At 36.2% G+C, this 17,441-nt stretch overlaps 1 protein-coding gene across 1 annotated transcript in view; it reads left to right on the top strand.

The window, feature by feature from the left end:
• Window positions 1-17,441, top strand: part of STIM2 (stromal interaction molecule 2) — a 169,303-nt gene that overhangs the window by 57,760 nt on the left and 94,102 nt on the right. Inside the window, exon 2 of the mRNA XM_019928374.3 lies at window positions 8,451-8,581. Within this exon, the coding sequence (XP_019783933.1) occupies window positions 8,451-8,581 (131 nt within the window). The remainder of the gene's footprint in view (window positions 1-8,450; window positions 8,582-17,441) is intronic.

Raw genomic sequence — 17,441 nt, forward strand, 5'->3', positions numbered from 1 at the left:
TCTGCATTGTATATTCTTACTTTGTTTCTTATAGATCAATTGACCGTAAGTGTGTGGGTTTATTTCTGGGATCTCTATTATGTTCCATTGATCTTTGTCTGTTTTTGTGCCATTACCCCATTGTTTTGATTACTGTAGCTTTGTAGTATAGTCTGAAGTCAGGAAGCGTGATTCCTCCAGCTCTGTTCTTTCTCAAGATTGTTTTGGCTGGAGTGTATTTTTTTTAAAATTAATTTATTTTTTATTTATTTATTTTTGGCTGCGTTGGGTCTTCGTTGCTGTGCACGGGCTTTCTCCAGTTGCAGCGAGCGGGGGCTACTCTTTGTTGTGGTGCGCGGGCTTCTCATTGCAGTGGCTTCTCTTGCTGCAGAGCACGGGCTCTGGGCACGTGGGCTTCAGTAGTTGTGGCACGTGGGCTCAGTAGTTGTGGCTTGCGGGCTCTAGAGCGCAGGCTCAGTAGTTGTGGCGCACGGGCTTACTTACTCCGCGGCATGTGGGATCTTCCTGGAGTAGGGATCGAACCTGTGTCCCTGCATTGGCAGGTAGATTCTTTTTTTTCTTTTTTTTTTTTTGTGGTACACGGGCCTCACTGTTGTGGCCTCTTCCGTTGCGGAGCACAGGCTCCGGACGCGCAGGCTCAGCGGCCATGGCTCATGGGCCTAGCTGCTCTGCGGCACGTGGGATCTTCCCGGATCGGGGCACGAACCCATGTCCCCTGCATCAGCAGGCAGACTCTCAACCACTGCGCCACCAGGGAAGCCCGCAAATTTACTATTATTCCCATTTTACAGATGAAGAAGTTAAGGCAAATAAGTTAAATAACTTTCCTGAGGTTATATAATAAGAGGCAGAATGAGAATGAATTAAAAGTTCTTTTTCCTCCTACAGAGTGCTCAACATTTCTCATCTGAAAAATTGGGATAGTGATTTTATTTTTGACTGTTGTTAAGTTCTCGCACTGAGAGAGAAGTGAAACAGAGAAGTGAAACAGTTGGATCAATGCCTGTCAGTAACAGCAACGTTCTCTTTATTTCCTGAGGTGTTGATAGGTAGAATGGTTTTAATGGTCTTTGTTCTCCATAGCTTATGTTTTGCTTATAGCTTTTTAAAAAATTGTGGTAAAATATATATAACATAAAATTTACCATTTAAACCATTTTAAGTATATAATTCAGTGCCATTAAGTACATGCACAGTGTTCTGGTTGTAACTTTGAATTATCATTTTCTTCCCTCCAAAACAAATAAAAATAAGCAAAGCTATTTCACTACTCTGTGCACATAATGTTGCTAATCAAAATGTTAGAGTTTAGGGCTTCCCTGGTGGCGCAGTGGTTAAGAATCCGCCTGCCAATGAGGGGACATGGGTTCGAGCCCTGGGCTGGGAAGATCCCACATGCCATGGAGCAACTAAGGCTGCATGCCACAACTACTGAGCCTGTGCTCTAGAGCTTGCAAGACACAACTACTGAGCCCACGTGCCTAGAGCCTGTGCTCTGCAACAAGAGAAACCACCGCAATGAGAAGCCCACATACCGCAACAAAGAGTAGCCCCCACTCGCTGCTACTAGAGAAAGCCCGTTCACAGCAATGAAGACCCAATGCAGCCATAAATAAATAAATAGATAGATAAATAAATAAAGTTAGTGTTTATAGCATCCTGGGAAATTAGGAGTCAGTAAATAAGTGTATGCATGCATCTGTTTACTTTTGTTTTTTGCACCTAGTCAACAATATTTTCCTGCATATGACAGATACAGCAAAGTTATACTCAGATATAGTATTGCTTTCTAGGAAGTTATAGTATAAAACACAGTGGGAAAAATTAGGCAGCTGTCAATGAATCTAGAGATAAATACAGCTGCATAAATATTTCTCATTTATTTACATACATTAAATGAACATATTGGTTAACCACAAATGTAAGTGTAGATATTTTTGGGTTGAGGAATGTGTTGGTAAATGAATTGCATATTAAGATAGTTTTGAGGCAGAGGCATCACCTTGTCTCCTACCTTTAGAGAGGCTCTTTGAGAAGATTAGTGGGAACTTTTTGAGGTGGCAAGGACAAGATGCTTTGTGAGGGTGGGGGAATAAGTGGGAGTGAAATAATCAGAAGATGGTAAGTTGAAAAATATCCCTGGAAAGTGGGAAAGGACCTAAGTAACTGAGTTTGTTTCAGATAGTCTGTTTAAAACATTTGGAAGGTATAATTGAACTTAGCAATTTTTAAGGGAAATTTTTAGCTAACAGATGAGGGGAAAGTTCTTTCTTTTTACAAGAGTCAGACTAATTAATGAGGACTTTGTAAACGAAGTCAGTGATTCAGAGCTCCAAGAGGCAGTCATTAATCAGAAAGGGTTTCAAAATAAAGGCTCTTTATTTTCTTTTCACTATAATACTTAAGCCATAATTTGATATATCAGCAGTGGTTTCTCAGCCCTGTTGTTGGTGAGGTCTGTCTCCTTTGTTGAACTTTTCAAAAATCTGAGTTAAACATTTGAGATTCAGAATCCACCTGCATTTTTATAGCCTCCTGGTATAGCGTCGTGTATACGAGTTACAATTTTCCTTTTCTCATTTGTTGTTCTGGCATGTAATATACTTTCAGTAAATATTAGCATAGTTTGAATATCTATGAAATTATATTTCCTGGTACCATATACCGGGAAATATAATAGATTATGGGTTGAAACTTCTCTTTAAAAAAGTATGTGGCAGCCTTTATTATTTATTTATTAGACTTTTTGAGAAACATCCATTAATCCTCCTGTATGCCAGGTGTTGGTGATATGCTAGACATTGGGATAATAAGAGAAATAAGGCAGACTCTGCCTTAAAGAGGATATCAAAAAAGAAAGAAGACATTATTCACTTTCTTTTTGACTTTGAATCAGATTGTTGGTTTATTGAAAAATGACACCAAACGGTTATCTCTGAAGATTTTAGAGAAGATTTGCTCTCAAAATATTCAGATTGAAGTGTTTGATTTGATAAATGCTTGAACTATTAGTGGAAGCACCAAGTATGAACAATATTTGTTTAAAATTTTTCTCTCAGTGGTAGTAATTAAGAAAATCCTAATCATGAGACTCATAAAAGTTGCCAGCGTGGTAAGCCATGTTCTTGGCAGTATATGATGTTGCACATTGTTAATGGGCTACAGTCATTGGTTTGTGATGAAAAGTCGGCTGGCTCTCCTTCTTAGTTCTCTTCTGCATGAAATTTGCTGACCTCAAAGGTATTATAGGAGGGAAACTAGCTTTAAAGACTGGATTTACTTTTTCAGTTTCATTTATTTCTTAAGCTCTTATTTTCTTACATTTCTGAACTATATTCCTTGCCTATATCAATTGACTGGGACAACAAAATATAGAATATGGCATAAATATTTGTGCCTCTAGTAAAGGCTTAATGGAGTCACATTTGGCGCAGTTTGTAACTCTGTGTTGTTTGGTTTCACTCATCCAAATAGAAGTTACCTTTGTTTTACCTAGACTTTTATTAGTTCATTCTAAAAATGTCAGTCATATTTGTCTCCTTTCTCTCAGTACACTCAGTTGTCACTTCAGTCTGACCTCTTCCATCTATCCTCACTGCTGTGGTTGTAGTTTATGTTGTTACTTCCTGCCTGTACTGTTGGAATAGGCATTCACTGGTAACAAGCATGTAAACTGAGACTATAGTTTTTTCTCTAGATTAAAATAAAACTGACTATATGGGAAAACATTTTTTGAACTTGAAAGCACTACACAAAATATAAGTTGTGATTTCTGTTATATTTGCCATCAAGTCACAGTTCACTTAAAAATGATCAGTGGCTTCTTTTAGTCTCTTCTTTCTTGGTTCATTGCCGTTCACTGACGGATAACCCCAAGCCATCTTTCCAGATTCACATCCTACTGCTCCTCCACCCATGCTTGCTAGTGTTTTCTTCCTCCCTCTGGGCAGTACTGTTAGCTGGCAGAGGACAGTTCCTTGTTATGTGGGACTGGCCTCCCCAGCCCTCCGCTGAAGGCCTACAGCAGCAGATGGAGGAGAGGTGAGCAGCGAGGAGCCCTGAGTAGCACTCTCAGTAGAGAGCCAGTCTGCTAGCCAGACTGCTCTTTGTGGGTCCCAGATATCGTCTTATTTCCTCTTTGGGTTTGTTCTTGTTTTCTCTTTTTCTAACCCCACTTATTAAAATCCAATTTCTCTTTCCTAATACCACCAAAAATGCAATTGCTTGCATGTAAAAGCCAGTCAGCCATAATTATTTATTAGGAGTAGTACTGTATAATAATAATGTACATATATTATAACATATATAATAATAGTAATAATATATAGTCATGAATAAAACAAGCTTAGTCCTTGCCTTCATGAAATTTTATCTTTGCTGCTAAAGTATAAGGGCCTTGAATCTTAAATATTTTAAAGTTCCCCTCCATTATTTTTTTATAATGTGTTGTATATTTTGTTCATTAAGTATTTAAACAGCAGTATTTGACAGTGGAAAAATAGACTTTATACTTTAGGCTCTTGAGGGCCACTGAATACTTTTAATTGGAGCAGGAGTAATATTAGTAGATTTCTACTAACACTTAGAGTTAACTTTAGTACTATAAAGAGGTGAGGGGTTTTACTGTCACTTTCTACATGTTAGTTTTCTAATCAGCCAAGTAATTTTGTGAAAAGTTTTTCTCTTCCAAACATTTATATTGGAAACCAGTTAGGTAAGTAATGCAGTAAACATATTTTTTGAGCGCTTACTATGTGCCAGACACTTCTAGGCACTCAGCAAAGAGCAACAATCAGAAAAAAGCCTTTCATCTCATGATTGCATTATAGTGGAGGATTGGACAGTAAGAAAGTAAATACATAATATATGCACTGTGATTAAGTGCTGTGAAGAAAAATATAACAAATAGAAAAGGAGAAGGCTATTTTAGATAGGGAAATAAGATGACCTCTGAGGAGAAACATGTGTGCTGGAATGAACCAACAGTGGGTGTACTTGGGAGAAAGAGCTTTGCAGGCCAAGGAAACTGCAAGTAGAGGGTTTCAGTGAGTAATTTATTAACACTTTTTCCCTTTTATTGTCACTTTAGAATAATCTGTAGATCCCTCTATAGTCTGACCCTCAATGATATTGTCAGTCTTTTCTCAATTACCTAGTCAAATGGTAATAATAATGCCTATTTTATAAACAAAGTGAAATATATAATTTATACATAAATTTATGTAATACGTTATAGACACTCTGTAATTGATAGTTATTGTCATCATTATTTTGTTAGTATAACTATTAGCAGCTTATGTTCTTGCCCATTCATGTCTTCCTAGAGAACACTTGCTCATCTTTTAAGAATCAATGTGTAAATATCACTTTCTCCTCAAATCTTCTTGCTATACAGGACTACTCCCTTAGTTTTACTGCCATTATATATTTATTACATGTCTGTCATTGTACTTGCCATATTTAACTTTGCTTTTACCCTTTGTATACCTGGCTTCTAACCTGAAGTCTGGCATTTATGTATTTTGCTAGATAAGTAACAAATTAAGAAGTTTATTTAGTTGGCTTCTAATATTTATATTTGTTTAAACTTTCAACATATGTCTGTTACTGTGGTAGTATACTTATTGTAAAGGTTTTTTCAAGGGGAGTGTGAATTAAAGGTACGTTATTCTCAAAAGGAGAAGTAATCTAAGAAGTATAGGTCTGTATTTCAGATTATGTCTGTCATTTATGAGGTATCTAGTGATCCCCTTCCTTGGGACACATTTATGCTTCTTGGTTCTCTCTGCTTCTCAGCCAGGTTCTGGCAGTATCTATGATAGCAATCCTTTATTCTTCTCTGACACTGGTGACACTGACGCATTTATGTTCATTATACTGACACTCGAACATGAATTGGAGTCTTGAAGACTGGTGTGAATCCCAGGTCTGTGATTTCTAGGGGTGTGATCTTAAGAAAGTAACTCATTAGTCTCATTTCCTCATCTGAAAAATGGAGATAATATGTTCCTCACACAGGGTTGTAGGGATTACATTATGTACATGAAAGAGCATTGGCTTCTAGAATATATCAGATGTTTCTTATTAGGTGAAATCATTTTAATTCAGTAACTCTGTTTCTGCAGAATCAGATTGAGCGTTTGTTTGGCTTTGGGTAGAGGAAAACAAGGTGGAATTTAACAATGGTGTTGATTGCTGACTTTGGTTAAGTCTTACTCTGTTTCAGCTGATTCCTTTTTTTCTCAGTGGAATGTGCTGGTCTTGATCCAGAGGAAAGAAAGGAATGCTCAGCATAATAATGCTAGAAAGATATATCACACCACATTGCATTTAACACAAGGTGAGGGCACCAAGGGGAGGAAATTTGCCTTAGTTGGGTGTCCAGCACCAAGTACAGGGCCTGGCACATGACAGGCACTCCATATCATGTTTAAATGAACAAGTGATTCTGTTTAGATGAGAAACCTGTTCTGGCTATGGAGTACATAGTGCATTTTGGGTAGCTAAGGTAGATGTCTGTAAGATGTTGGCAAAGGAGACTGATTTTGGTATTTTAGCAGTTGTCTTTGAAACCATTATACCTGATTCATTATATGTACAGTTCTTTTATATCATATTGTATAAAATGCATAAATGTATAAATGTATAAAATTGTATAAAATCATATTGTATAAAAAGCTTAAGCTTTTTAATGTTTCTGCCGTCCTCACTGTTGACTTCGCTTAGAGAGTTTGACAACAAAGCCTATTTAATCAGAGTGAGTGATGCTGAGACTTTCCTTATTGTACTAGTTGTAATAACTTTCACTTCATATGTTTGTTAGCAAAATAAATACGTGTTAAAAATATGTCTGCTGGAGGCAGTAGCATGTTGTATACACATCTTCTTCACACCATGTGTTGTTGTGATATCTGAGAGCTTATATTTTATTTTGCATCCATTCAGAATAACTTGTGGGCATATGAGGGTTCTGGATGTCTTGTGAATTAGGGATCGTAATTGACCATTATGCCTGTAAGTTCTTAGATTTTAGCAAATCTTAATCAGAGTTTTGAATATTTATACACATATTTATGTCACATAACTTATAATTTCATTTTTAGAGAGTTTCCTTTTCTGTTTCCTTCCCTTCTAAGATTAAAGGAATCAAAATTAAGTTTCAGATTAAAAACTTAAAACTATTAAATGTTAAATTGCCAAAATGTTCTATAAGTAGAACATGCAGGTAATATAGGCTTAAATTGTTTTTTTTTTTAGAAAATTATTAGTTTGTCTCCAGGACTGGCTTCTTTTCTTGTAATTTTTTTTTCCTAAATGCAGAATTAGATATTCTTAGGCCGTTATGGCTGCAATAGAGCTTAGTAAACATCTAGTCTACTTGCTTTATTTTAGAGAGGTAACTAAGATACAAGGACAAGTGATTTGTCCACAGTCAGTTAATTCATAACAGGACCAGATGATAAACTAGATTTTTAACTATTGTTGAGGAGATGGCCAAACTGTGGCTAACCCTTCTGTTATGCTAATAACCACTTTAAACTTTAAGACCATACTGTTCCTAGAAATACATGTGGATCTGATGATGTTTTAAAAGGATATTATTTTAGTGACCTGGTAGAAGTCAGTTCCTGGAATTTGTCAATCCAGCAGTCAGCCAGATTGGGTGTGAGTGAAGTTTTGGCAGTACTTTTCCATTTTGGTATGTAGACTGTTTACTAATTGAGTCAACAGGAGGTAATTTTTACTAATCTCATTTTAAGCCATGAAAAGCCCCACATTCTCTTTAAATTGTTAGTTTTGACAACCCAGATGTGAGGATTCACTCATTTTCCATAGGAAAAGGTTTAGCCAATAAACATATGTTAAGAAAAACATGAAGAACAAGATTTTTAAAAATTCAGTTTTTCTTTGTTGAATCTAAGAAGTTATACATTTTATTTTAAAAGTCATACAGTGGACTCTTGGATTCTGTTAGATAGAAAAATGATTAAAAAATGTCTAAGGATCATGTGAATAGTCTGCATTTCTTTTTCTTGTATTCTTTGTGATGTTTCCCTAGGACTTACATTTTAAACTGGACTATATAAAAATAGCACCTTGTACTCTGTGATGTTTAGTTTTTTTTTCCTTTTTTTAAAGGAGAGAGTTTATCTGTTTCGGGGGAGGAATAATTTATAAATATAATGATCTGGATAAGAAGAATGTAGACAACCTGAATTTAGTACTGGTTTTAGTTGACTAATATCAATTAAATTGAATTATTTATTTTTAGTCAGTGTGTTCATATATTATACTTTTGATGTGAAGAATACCCTGCTAGACTTCTTAAAGCCTCTTAGTTTGACTTAGTCTGAAATTTAATTTGTTGGTTTTGTTTTAAATTACATTCTCTTGACTATAGCTTGTGTTTGGGGATTGCAAGTTAGTAATTGCCCTTTGTTCTATTTCAGATCCCTGCATGTCACTGAGTCCACCATGCTTCACAGAAGAAGATAGATTTAGTCTGGAAGCTCTTCAAACAATACATAAACAAATGGATGATGACAAAGATGGTGGAATTGAAGTAGATGAAAGTGATGAAGTAGGTGGAAACCCTTTTTCCCTGGTATTCTCTTAAAACAGAATGACCAAGTTTTTAGTCTTAAATTTTCCCATTATTCCTTGTATGACTGAACTCCTTCATCTTCATCATCTTTAGTTTTTCTCTTCACATTTTAATTTTACCCTTTGTATTTACATGGTTTTTCTTTTTTCTTTTTTTTCACATCTATACAGGTCTTCTCAGTTTTATAAGAATTCCCACTCTGTGTACTTGGGTTTCTCAAACATATATCCTATTCTGACTATGTCAGTTATCTATTGCTGCTTTACAAACCACCACAAAATTTAGTGGCCTAAAACAACATTTTGTTATTTCTCCTGATTCTCTGGGTTGACTGGGCTTTGCTGAGCACTTTTTCTGTTCCCGTAGTTATGGCCTGAGGTCACTGTGGCAGTTGCATTCAGTTGCCAGCTCTGCTGGGCTGGAATATCTCAGATGACCTCTTTTCCATCAGAGTCTCTCTCCATCCAGTCTCTCATCATTCAGGAGTCTAGCTCAAGCTTCCTTACAGCATGGCAGCCAGCTTCCAGGTGGCAGTGTTCCAAGAGAACAAGTTCCCATGTGAAAGTGCTTATCATGCCCCTGCTTGCCAATGCCTGTTAATATCAAATTGTCTTAAAGCAAGTTATTTGGCTGAACTCAGAGTCTGTGTTGGAAAGGATTATACAAGGATATGAATACCAGGAGATGTGGTTTACTGGGGGTCACCAATGTCCTAATCTACTGTACTCACCGTACAAATAAATAGTACTTTATTTCTTAAGCATTCTCATCTTACCCCTGTCTATTGTCCCTTTTAGTTTTCTTCTTAGAGGTTGTGTTCTTTATTTGACTCTGGTCTCATTCTAACCAAATTCCCCAGTCAGTTTTTAGTTCTTTTCACTCTTTTTGTTGTATTTGTCACTGTTGAGATGCTTCTCTTTTAGTTTACATGATACTAAATTACACTATTTTCTACATTATTATCTAATGTTGTATAACAGTGACATCCTCTCATCACATTTTTGTCTAATCACATTGTTATGTAACAGAAACATTCTCTAAAGATCGATTTTTGACTTGCTGTATAAAACATTTACCTTGAGAATGCTCATCCACTTTCAGGTTACTCCTGATGCCTCCATCTCTAAGCCAGTCCAGATTCTGACGTACATATATTGCTTTCTGCCTGACATCTTTTGAGGGCTCTTGTTTTCAGCTTAGTTTATCTAAAGCAAAATCCCAGATCTCTCTTTGAAATCCCTCACTGTTCAATGGCAATTGTGGACCTACTTCTCCTCAGTTTTTACTCTTTTATTTAATTTTTTTAAAGTTTATTTTATTTATTTTAAATTTTTGGCTGCTTTGGGTCTTTGTTGCTATGTGCAGGCTTTCTCTAGTTGTGGCGAGTGGGGGCTACTCTTCATTGCAGTGCACGGGCTTCTCATTGCGGTGGCTTCTGTTGTTGCAGAGCACGGGCTCTAGGTGCGCGGGCTTCAGTAGTTGTGGCACATGGGCTCAGTAGTTGTGGCTCGCGGCTCACGGGCTCTAGAGCGCAGGCTTAGTGGTTGTGGTGCATGGACTTCGTTGCTCTGTGGCATGTGGTATCTTCCTGGACCAGGGCTTGAACTGTGTCCCTTGCATTGGCAGGTGGATTCTTAACTGCTGTGCCACTAAGGAAGTACCAGTTTTTACTCTTTTAAATTAGGAGTTGGCAGACTTTTTCTGTAAAGGGCCAAATTATGCGTTGAAATATGTCCCCCCCCCAAAAAATATTTTGAAGTCCTAACCCCCAGTACCTCATAATGTGACCTTATCTGGAAATAGGTTCATTTCAGATGTAGTTATTTAAGAGGAGTGTATATTGGAGTAACATGGGCTCTTAATCCAATATGACTGGTGTCCTTGTAAGAGAGGAGAACACCATGTGGACAGACAGACACAGGGGAGAAGATGATCATGTGACAGTGGATGCAGAGATTGGAGTTATGCAGCTACAAGTCAAGGAATGACAAGGATTGCTGGTGACACCAAAAGCCAAGAGAAAGGCATGAAACAGATTCTCCCTTAGAGCCTTTCAGAGAGCATGGCCCTGCTGACACTTTATTTAGATTTATAGCCTCCAGACCGTGAAAGAATAAATTTCTGTTATTTTAAGCCACTCAGTTTATGGTACTTTGTTACAGCAGCCATAGGAAACGAATATAGGCCAGCTAGCAAATAGTTTAGATTTGTGTGAGCTGCATGATCTCTGTTGGATCTACTTAACTCTCCCATTGTAGTGCCCAGCAGCCTTAGACAGTATATGAACTAATGGTCATGGCTGTGTTCCAATAAAACTTTGTTTGCAAAGACAGCCATCAGTCTGTAGTGTGCCAACCCCTGCTATAAATAAAATTTTGTGTTCTTAGAATTTAGTCCTTTTTCATTTACCTGTTTTAGTTATTTACTTATTCCATTTTAATCTAGGTATTTATTATCTTATGCCTAGATTATTACCTCTAATTTTTTCCTCTCTAATCATCATGCATATCACTTTTGAGAGTGTCTTTCTCTAGCTAAGAAATTTAACAGTGATTTCTTAGTACTTATTAGATCAGATATTAACTCTTTAGTCTTTTTTTTTTTTTACTATCTCTGCATCAGCTGATTCATGCTTACTGAGAGATAATCTCTTCTCATTGTGGTTAAATCATTTTAATTAGAGTTCAGTTCTATTAATACCAAAATCATGGCTTTCAGTTCAAAGTAGTCAAATTTATTTCTTTCATTTTTGGAACTGCAGATGACAGGATAGTCCTATTTTACATTGTTTCCAACTTAAAAAGTATTTGAAGTATGTAAATACATTCTGTTGGTCGTAAAGTAGAGTAAATGAAATGAAGTTGATGATTATTAGGAATTTTACTTGCTGGAATATAACAAAGTAGTTGTCATTTATTGAGGGTCACTTTATTATACTGAGTAATTCATTCTCTCAACATCATCACCATTCCTTCTCTTTCTTCCAGTACAAACACACACATACACACAATAAAATCAAGCTATAAAACTACTTTTTAGAAGTAATACTCTGAATTATTAGTGATGAATTGTTCTTTCTAATCCTCCCAAGATTGTCTAAATTGTTTACTTAGTTGCTAATATAGTTGCTTAAGATTTTGATTATCAAATATTAAAAATCTACTTAATAAAATTACTTTTGTTATTAATTGATATATCAAGTTATAAATATTACTACTCTGGGGTGTTTTCTGACACCAACCAGTTCTTCAGTTTTCCAACACCAACTGCATTTCCAACAATTCAATTCAATTCTGACGCTCTCTCCCTGATCCCACAAGTTAAAGGGCTCAGTCTCATAATACTGCCCTTACCTCAGATCCCAGTCACAAGTCTCTGGTTATGTTTTTGAACTTCTGACTGACTGGCGATAAATCTGGGGTTCCCATGGCTCCTTCCTCAGGTTTGAACATTTGCTGGGTATGTATCTGAAAAAAACAAAAAAACACAAATTCAAAAAGATACATGCACCCCAGTGTTCATAGCAGCATTGTTTACAATTGCCAAGATATGGAAGCAACCTAAGCATCCATCAGCAGATGAGTGGGTAAAGAAGATGTGGTACATAAATACAGTGGAATACTACTCAGCCATAAAAAGAATGAAATTTTGCCATTTGTAGCAACATGGATAGACTTGGAGGAGTGTTAGGCTAAGTGAAATAAGCCAGACAGAGAAAGAAAAATACTGTTTGATAGCACTTATATGTGGAATCTAAAAAATAAACTAGTGAATAATACAAAAAAGAAGCAGACTCACAGATATAGAGAACAAACTAGTGGTTACCAGTGGGGAGAGGGAAGAGGGGAGGGGCATTATAGGGGTAGGAGATTAAGAGGTACAAGCTATTATATATAAAATAAATAAGCTACTGTACAACACAGGGAATATAGCCAATATTTCATACTAATTATAGAGTATAACCTTTACAAATCACCATATTGTACACCTGTAACTTATATAATATTGTACATCAACTGTACTTCAGTTAAAAAAAAGGAAAATTTGCTGGAATGGCTCACAGAACTCAGGAGAACACTTTACTTATGTTTACTGGTTTATTAAAAAGGATATAACTCTGGAACAGCCAAGTGCTGTATATGTATAGGACAAGGTATGGTAGAAGGCGCATGGAGCTTCCATGCCCTCTCTGGGCATGCCGCCCTCCCAGCACCTCCCACACCTTGATATATTCACCAACCTGGAAGCTTTCTGAATCTCTAAGTTCAAGAGTTTTTACAGAGCTCAGTTTTCCCAGAGGTCAGGTAGCTGGGACTGAAATTTCCCGTTCTCTGATCACTTGGTCTTTCTCATGATCAGCCCCATCCTGAGGCTATTTAGGGGCCCCTCCCTTAGTCATCTCATTAGCATGAACTCAGGGGTGATTAAAGGAGGAAAGGACACTATCACTGAGGAAATTCTAAGACTTTTAAGAGCTCTGTTCTAGGAACCAGGGATAAAGACCAAATATATTTCTTATTATATCACAATTTAAAAAATATTTAAATATGGAAAAATAGCAAAAATTCATATTTTTTAATTATTAAAAATACCTTCAAGAGAAGGATCTGTTGCAATTGTGTATAATATATAGACAGAGAGGTATTAAGTAAGCTTATGCAGATATTTGACAGCCGATTTGAATGTATTTGATTGCATAATAATTCCTAGAATTACAAGTTATTTTAATCTTTTTATCTCATCATCAGATAGTAAATGCTCAGATGTGTGAAATATTATCATTATCACTGTGCCAAACAAAGTAATCACGCATGGCTGTATAATTTATACTTCAATGGAATTCTTATTGAGTCTTAAATTTTAGTGGAATTCCAAATATTTTGTAATAAAAAAATAATAACTTTGTTAAAAAGTAAAACTTATGTTAAAAGAACTTAGAATTCTATCAGTGTAATAGGTGAACTTGAATGTTTAAAAACAGAAGATATCTTTCTCTCTGTATTTCTTTTAATATGAATATTTAAAAGCAAATATAGTATGCTCCTGTGTTTTATTAGTACCCCCAAAAATCTAGAAATCCATTGTACAGTATGGTAGCTACTAGCTATATTTGTCTATTGAGCACTTAAAATTGAGGTGTGTTATATGTGTAAAATGCACTTCAAATTTTGAAGATTTACATAAATATTGAAATATTGATTACATGTTGGAAATGATTATATTATGGGCATACTGGGTTACATGAAATATAATATAAAATTAATTTCACTTGTTTTTACTTTTTAATGTGACTCCTAGGAAATTTTTAATCACATATGTAGATCACTATTTATATTGGACAGGACTGATCTTAGAGACTATAGTGTGTTGCAGGCTTTAAGAGAATGGGTTTTTTCTTTTTTTTTTTTTTTTTGTGGTATGCGGGCCTCTCACTGTTGTGGCCTCTCCCGTTGCGGAGCACAGGCTCAGGACGCGCAGGCTCATTGGCCATGGCTCACGGGCCCAGCCGCTCCGCGGCATGTGGGATCTTCCTGGACCGGGGCACGAACCTGCGTCCCCTGCATCAGCAGGCAGACTCCCAACCACTGCGCCACCAGGGAAGCCCAAGAGAATGGGTTTTTAATTCTGTAGTTTTTGGACCAGTTTGGTGCCTTCAGTTCATTATTGCTACATCTTGATTTGTATTTCTTGTTAAAGTGTCTTTTTTTTAAAGAAGTGAATATTAATACTGTTATAGGTGTCTAGTAGCCATCATTAGGAAACTTCATGAATTTAATAGGAAACCTTAGAAATTTAAAAATACTTAATTTCTTGTGATTTTTGAATGGAAATATTGCTTTTTAAAAATTTTAGCAAAATATTTAGCATTTGAAAATGCTGGTTGGAAGCTTAATTTTTTTCTCTTTAGTACCTATTGCTTTTGGTCATATGAGAAAGCATTTACTTTTCTAGTTTATTCATTCATTTGATATTGAGCTAATATTTGAGGATCTATTCCATGCCAGATACTCAAATAGATCTTGAAATATATCAGGAAAAAAACAGACAAAATCGCATATAAATCTTGAAGCCCTTAGGCTAACATTCTGATGGGGCTTGTGACTAAACAAAACAAAACTAAACAAGACTAAACAAAACAAGACTAAACAAAGCAAGACTAAACAAAAAACTAAATAAGCAGGGGAAGGGGGATCAGGACATGTAGATAATGGATGGCTGTAATTTTAAATAGGATGGTCATGGCAGGCCTCATTAAGAAGGTAACAAAGTGTGTACTATTTGCAGTGCTTGGACAAGTAAGAGAATAAATATCTGGCAATTTTCCAGAGCTATTCTACAATTGAAATTGGAGGCCTAGGGGTGTTTCAGATTAGGAACAGGATATGCAGCTTTTGCTCTCTAGGTCATTGTCTTCTGACGCAAGATCTAGAAGATTAGATGTCAGTGTATGCTGAATTTGTGACCTGCTTAGATTGAGTTATTGATTACAGTTAAGTTTGCCTGTTCTGTCAATATTGAAGATATTTTGGACAGTGTAGGTACTTGATTAGCCAATAATTTAAATGAGAGTATTGAATGGTTTTGTGGCCCTGAGCACAGCAGTAGGAGGCAGTGAGAACTGACATTGTTATTGCCTACTTCATGACTGGAAGTTTTATTATAGTTCCTAGTGTGTATGAACCTTGTTTTCTGTTTTTATTTTTCCCCCTTTTTCTTTTATATTTTAAAAGGTTTCTTCCCCTTTTTCTACTTTTTCCCCCTTTTTATCCATTCTTCCCGTTCATTTATGTGATTCCAAATAGTTTTAGAGTGTTTGTTATCAGTTGTTTGTTATACATATGTATACATATGTATATAAAACATACATTTTAGAGTGTTTGTTATCAGTTGTTTGTTATACATATGTATACATATGTATATAAAACCAACTTTAAGGCCAACTTATGTGAAAAATCTGGTTGTACCTGGTATTTGTTTTTCTTATATTAGCTATTCTGCCTGAAAAACACCTTTGTCATCATTTCTCGGTACACTTCTCAGAAAACTTAGTTTTAACCACACAGATGAATCTGTCTGAAACAAGGAGAGTCACTTAAGAAAATAGGCAAAAGTAGGGTTAGAAAAAAATAGGAGAAAATACATTTTAAAAAAGGATCGCTGAGTTTTGAATTACGTGGAGTATTGTTTCTAAAGGAATAACTGCGTCTGTTCTTTACTGAAGTTTTCTAAGTTAAAATTTCAACTTAGATATTAGTTATCAATTATTGTGTAACAAATTCTTCCCAACTTAGTGGTTTACTAAGCCACTCACGGTTTTATCATCTCATGGTTTCCGTGGGTTCGAAATCCAGGAGCAGCTTAGCTGACTCTTGCGACTCTGGGCCTCTCACTAGCTGCGGTTAAGATGTCAACTGGTATTGCAGTCATCTCAAGGCCTGATTTGGGGAGGATTCACTTCAAGGCCTACTCATGTGGCTGTTGGCTCCACAGGTCCTCACTGGTTGCTGGTTGCAGATGTCGGTCCCCTGCCACATGCCCCTGTCCATAGGGCAGTGGTCTTCCCTGAATGAGAGGGGCTGAAGGGGGTGGGGGGAGCATGGGGGTGGGAGAGAGAAAGTCGGGGGAGGGAGGGAGAGAGAGAGAGAGAGAGAGAGAGGGAAAGGACAACATGGAAGTCAAAGTCTTTTTGTAACCTCATCTTGGGAGTCCTGTTTCATCACTTTTTGCCATATTCTGTTTGTTGGAAGTGAGTTGCTAGGTCCAGCTGATACTCAAGGGGAGGCAGTTAACACAGGAGCACAAATAAGAGGATGTGGGGATCATTATGAGCCATTTTATTTTATTTGTTTATTTTTGTCTTGTTATCTCATTTTATTTACCTTTTAGAACTCTTCCTATGAGCCATTTTAGAGGCTGCTTATCGTGGTTTGTTTTTGTACTCTGCTAGAGAGATTTGATGGGAAATTCTCAAGCCATGGAATTATAAAGTATAAAAGCAGTAAAGTTATATGACTTCCTTCAAAAGGCTTTGCTTTGGAAGTGACCCACAATAAGACTTTTCATGTTTATCTTTGTATTAGGATATGTCTAACATTTTAAAGCATGTTAAATTTGATTAAAGTTATCTACTGAGTAGTACTTTACATGCACAAATGTACCGGTACAACTTATTTGACTGAAGGATCACTTGGCGTTCACCTGAAAGGACAGGCAGGGCAAAGGTAAGGTGAAGAGAGTAGGTGCTAAAGAATTCTTGCTGTTAAATTATAATTATTGAGGTATTTTCCTGTATACTGAAATTTTCATAGTTTAATTAGTTAAAAACTTGATGCCGTAAAAGCAGGCTTTAATTCTTTCTGGAAAATAATAGCAATAAGCATACAACTAGAATAGCAGAGAATGTTGATAGTTATTCCATAGAAAAAAGGGTTAGTGGCCAAAACTGGGAAATGATGAATTAATTTAGTTTTGTTACTGGAGGACTTCTCAAACTTGTATTTATGGATTTATATACTAAAATAACAGAAAACATTTATTTAGCATTTACTGTTTGTTCCACACTGTAAGCACTTTGCATACACTATGGAATGGACTCCTCATAGCAACCCTGTGAACTAAGAATATACCATAATTATCTATTTGCAGATAAGGAATAGGCTTAGAGAGATGAGGCAAATGCCCAGGGTCACCAAAATTTAGATATCATTTTGATGAGAGAAGAAATGATTAAAATCTACACTTTATTTCCTTTGTTTGAAAAATACCTTTTTCTGTACATTTGCCTATGATTTTTTATTTTAGCTGCAAATTCTAAATTAAAAAATTTAATTTTTAA

Source organism: Tursiops truncatus, chromosome 5 (genome assembly GCF_011762595.2).
Source record: "Tursiops truncatus isolate mTurTru1 chromosome 5, mTurTru1.mat.Y, whole genome shotgun sequence".
Taxonomy (NCBI): Eukaryota; Metazoa; Chordata; class Mammalia; order Artiodactyla; family Delphinidae; genus Tursiops; species Tursiops truncatus.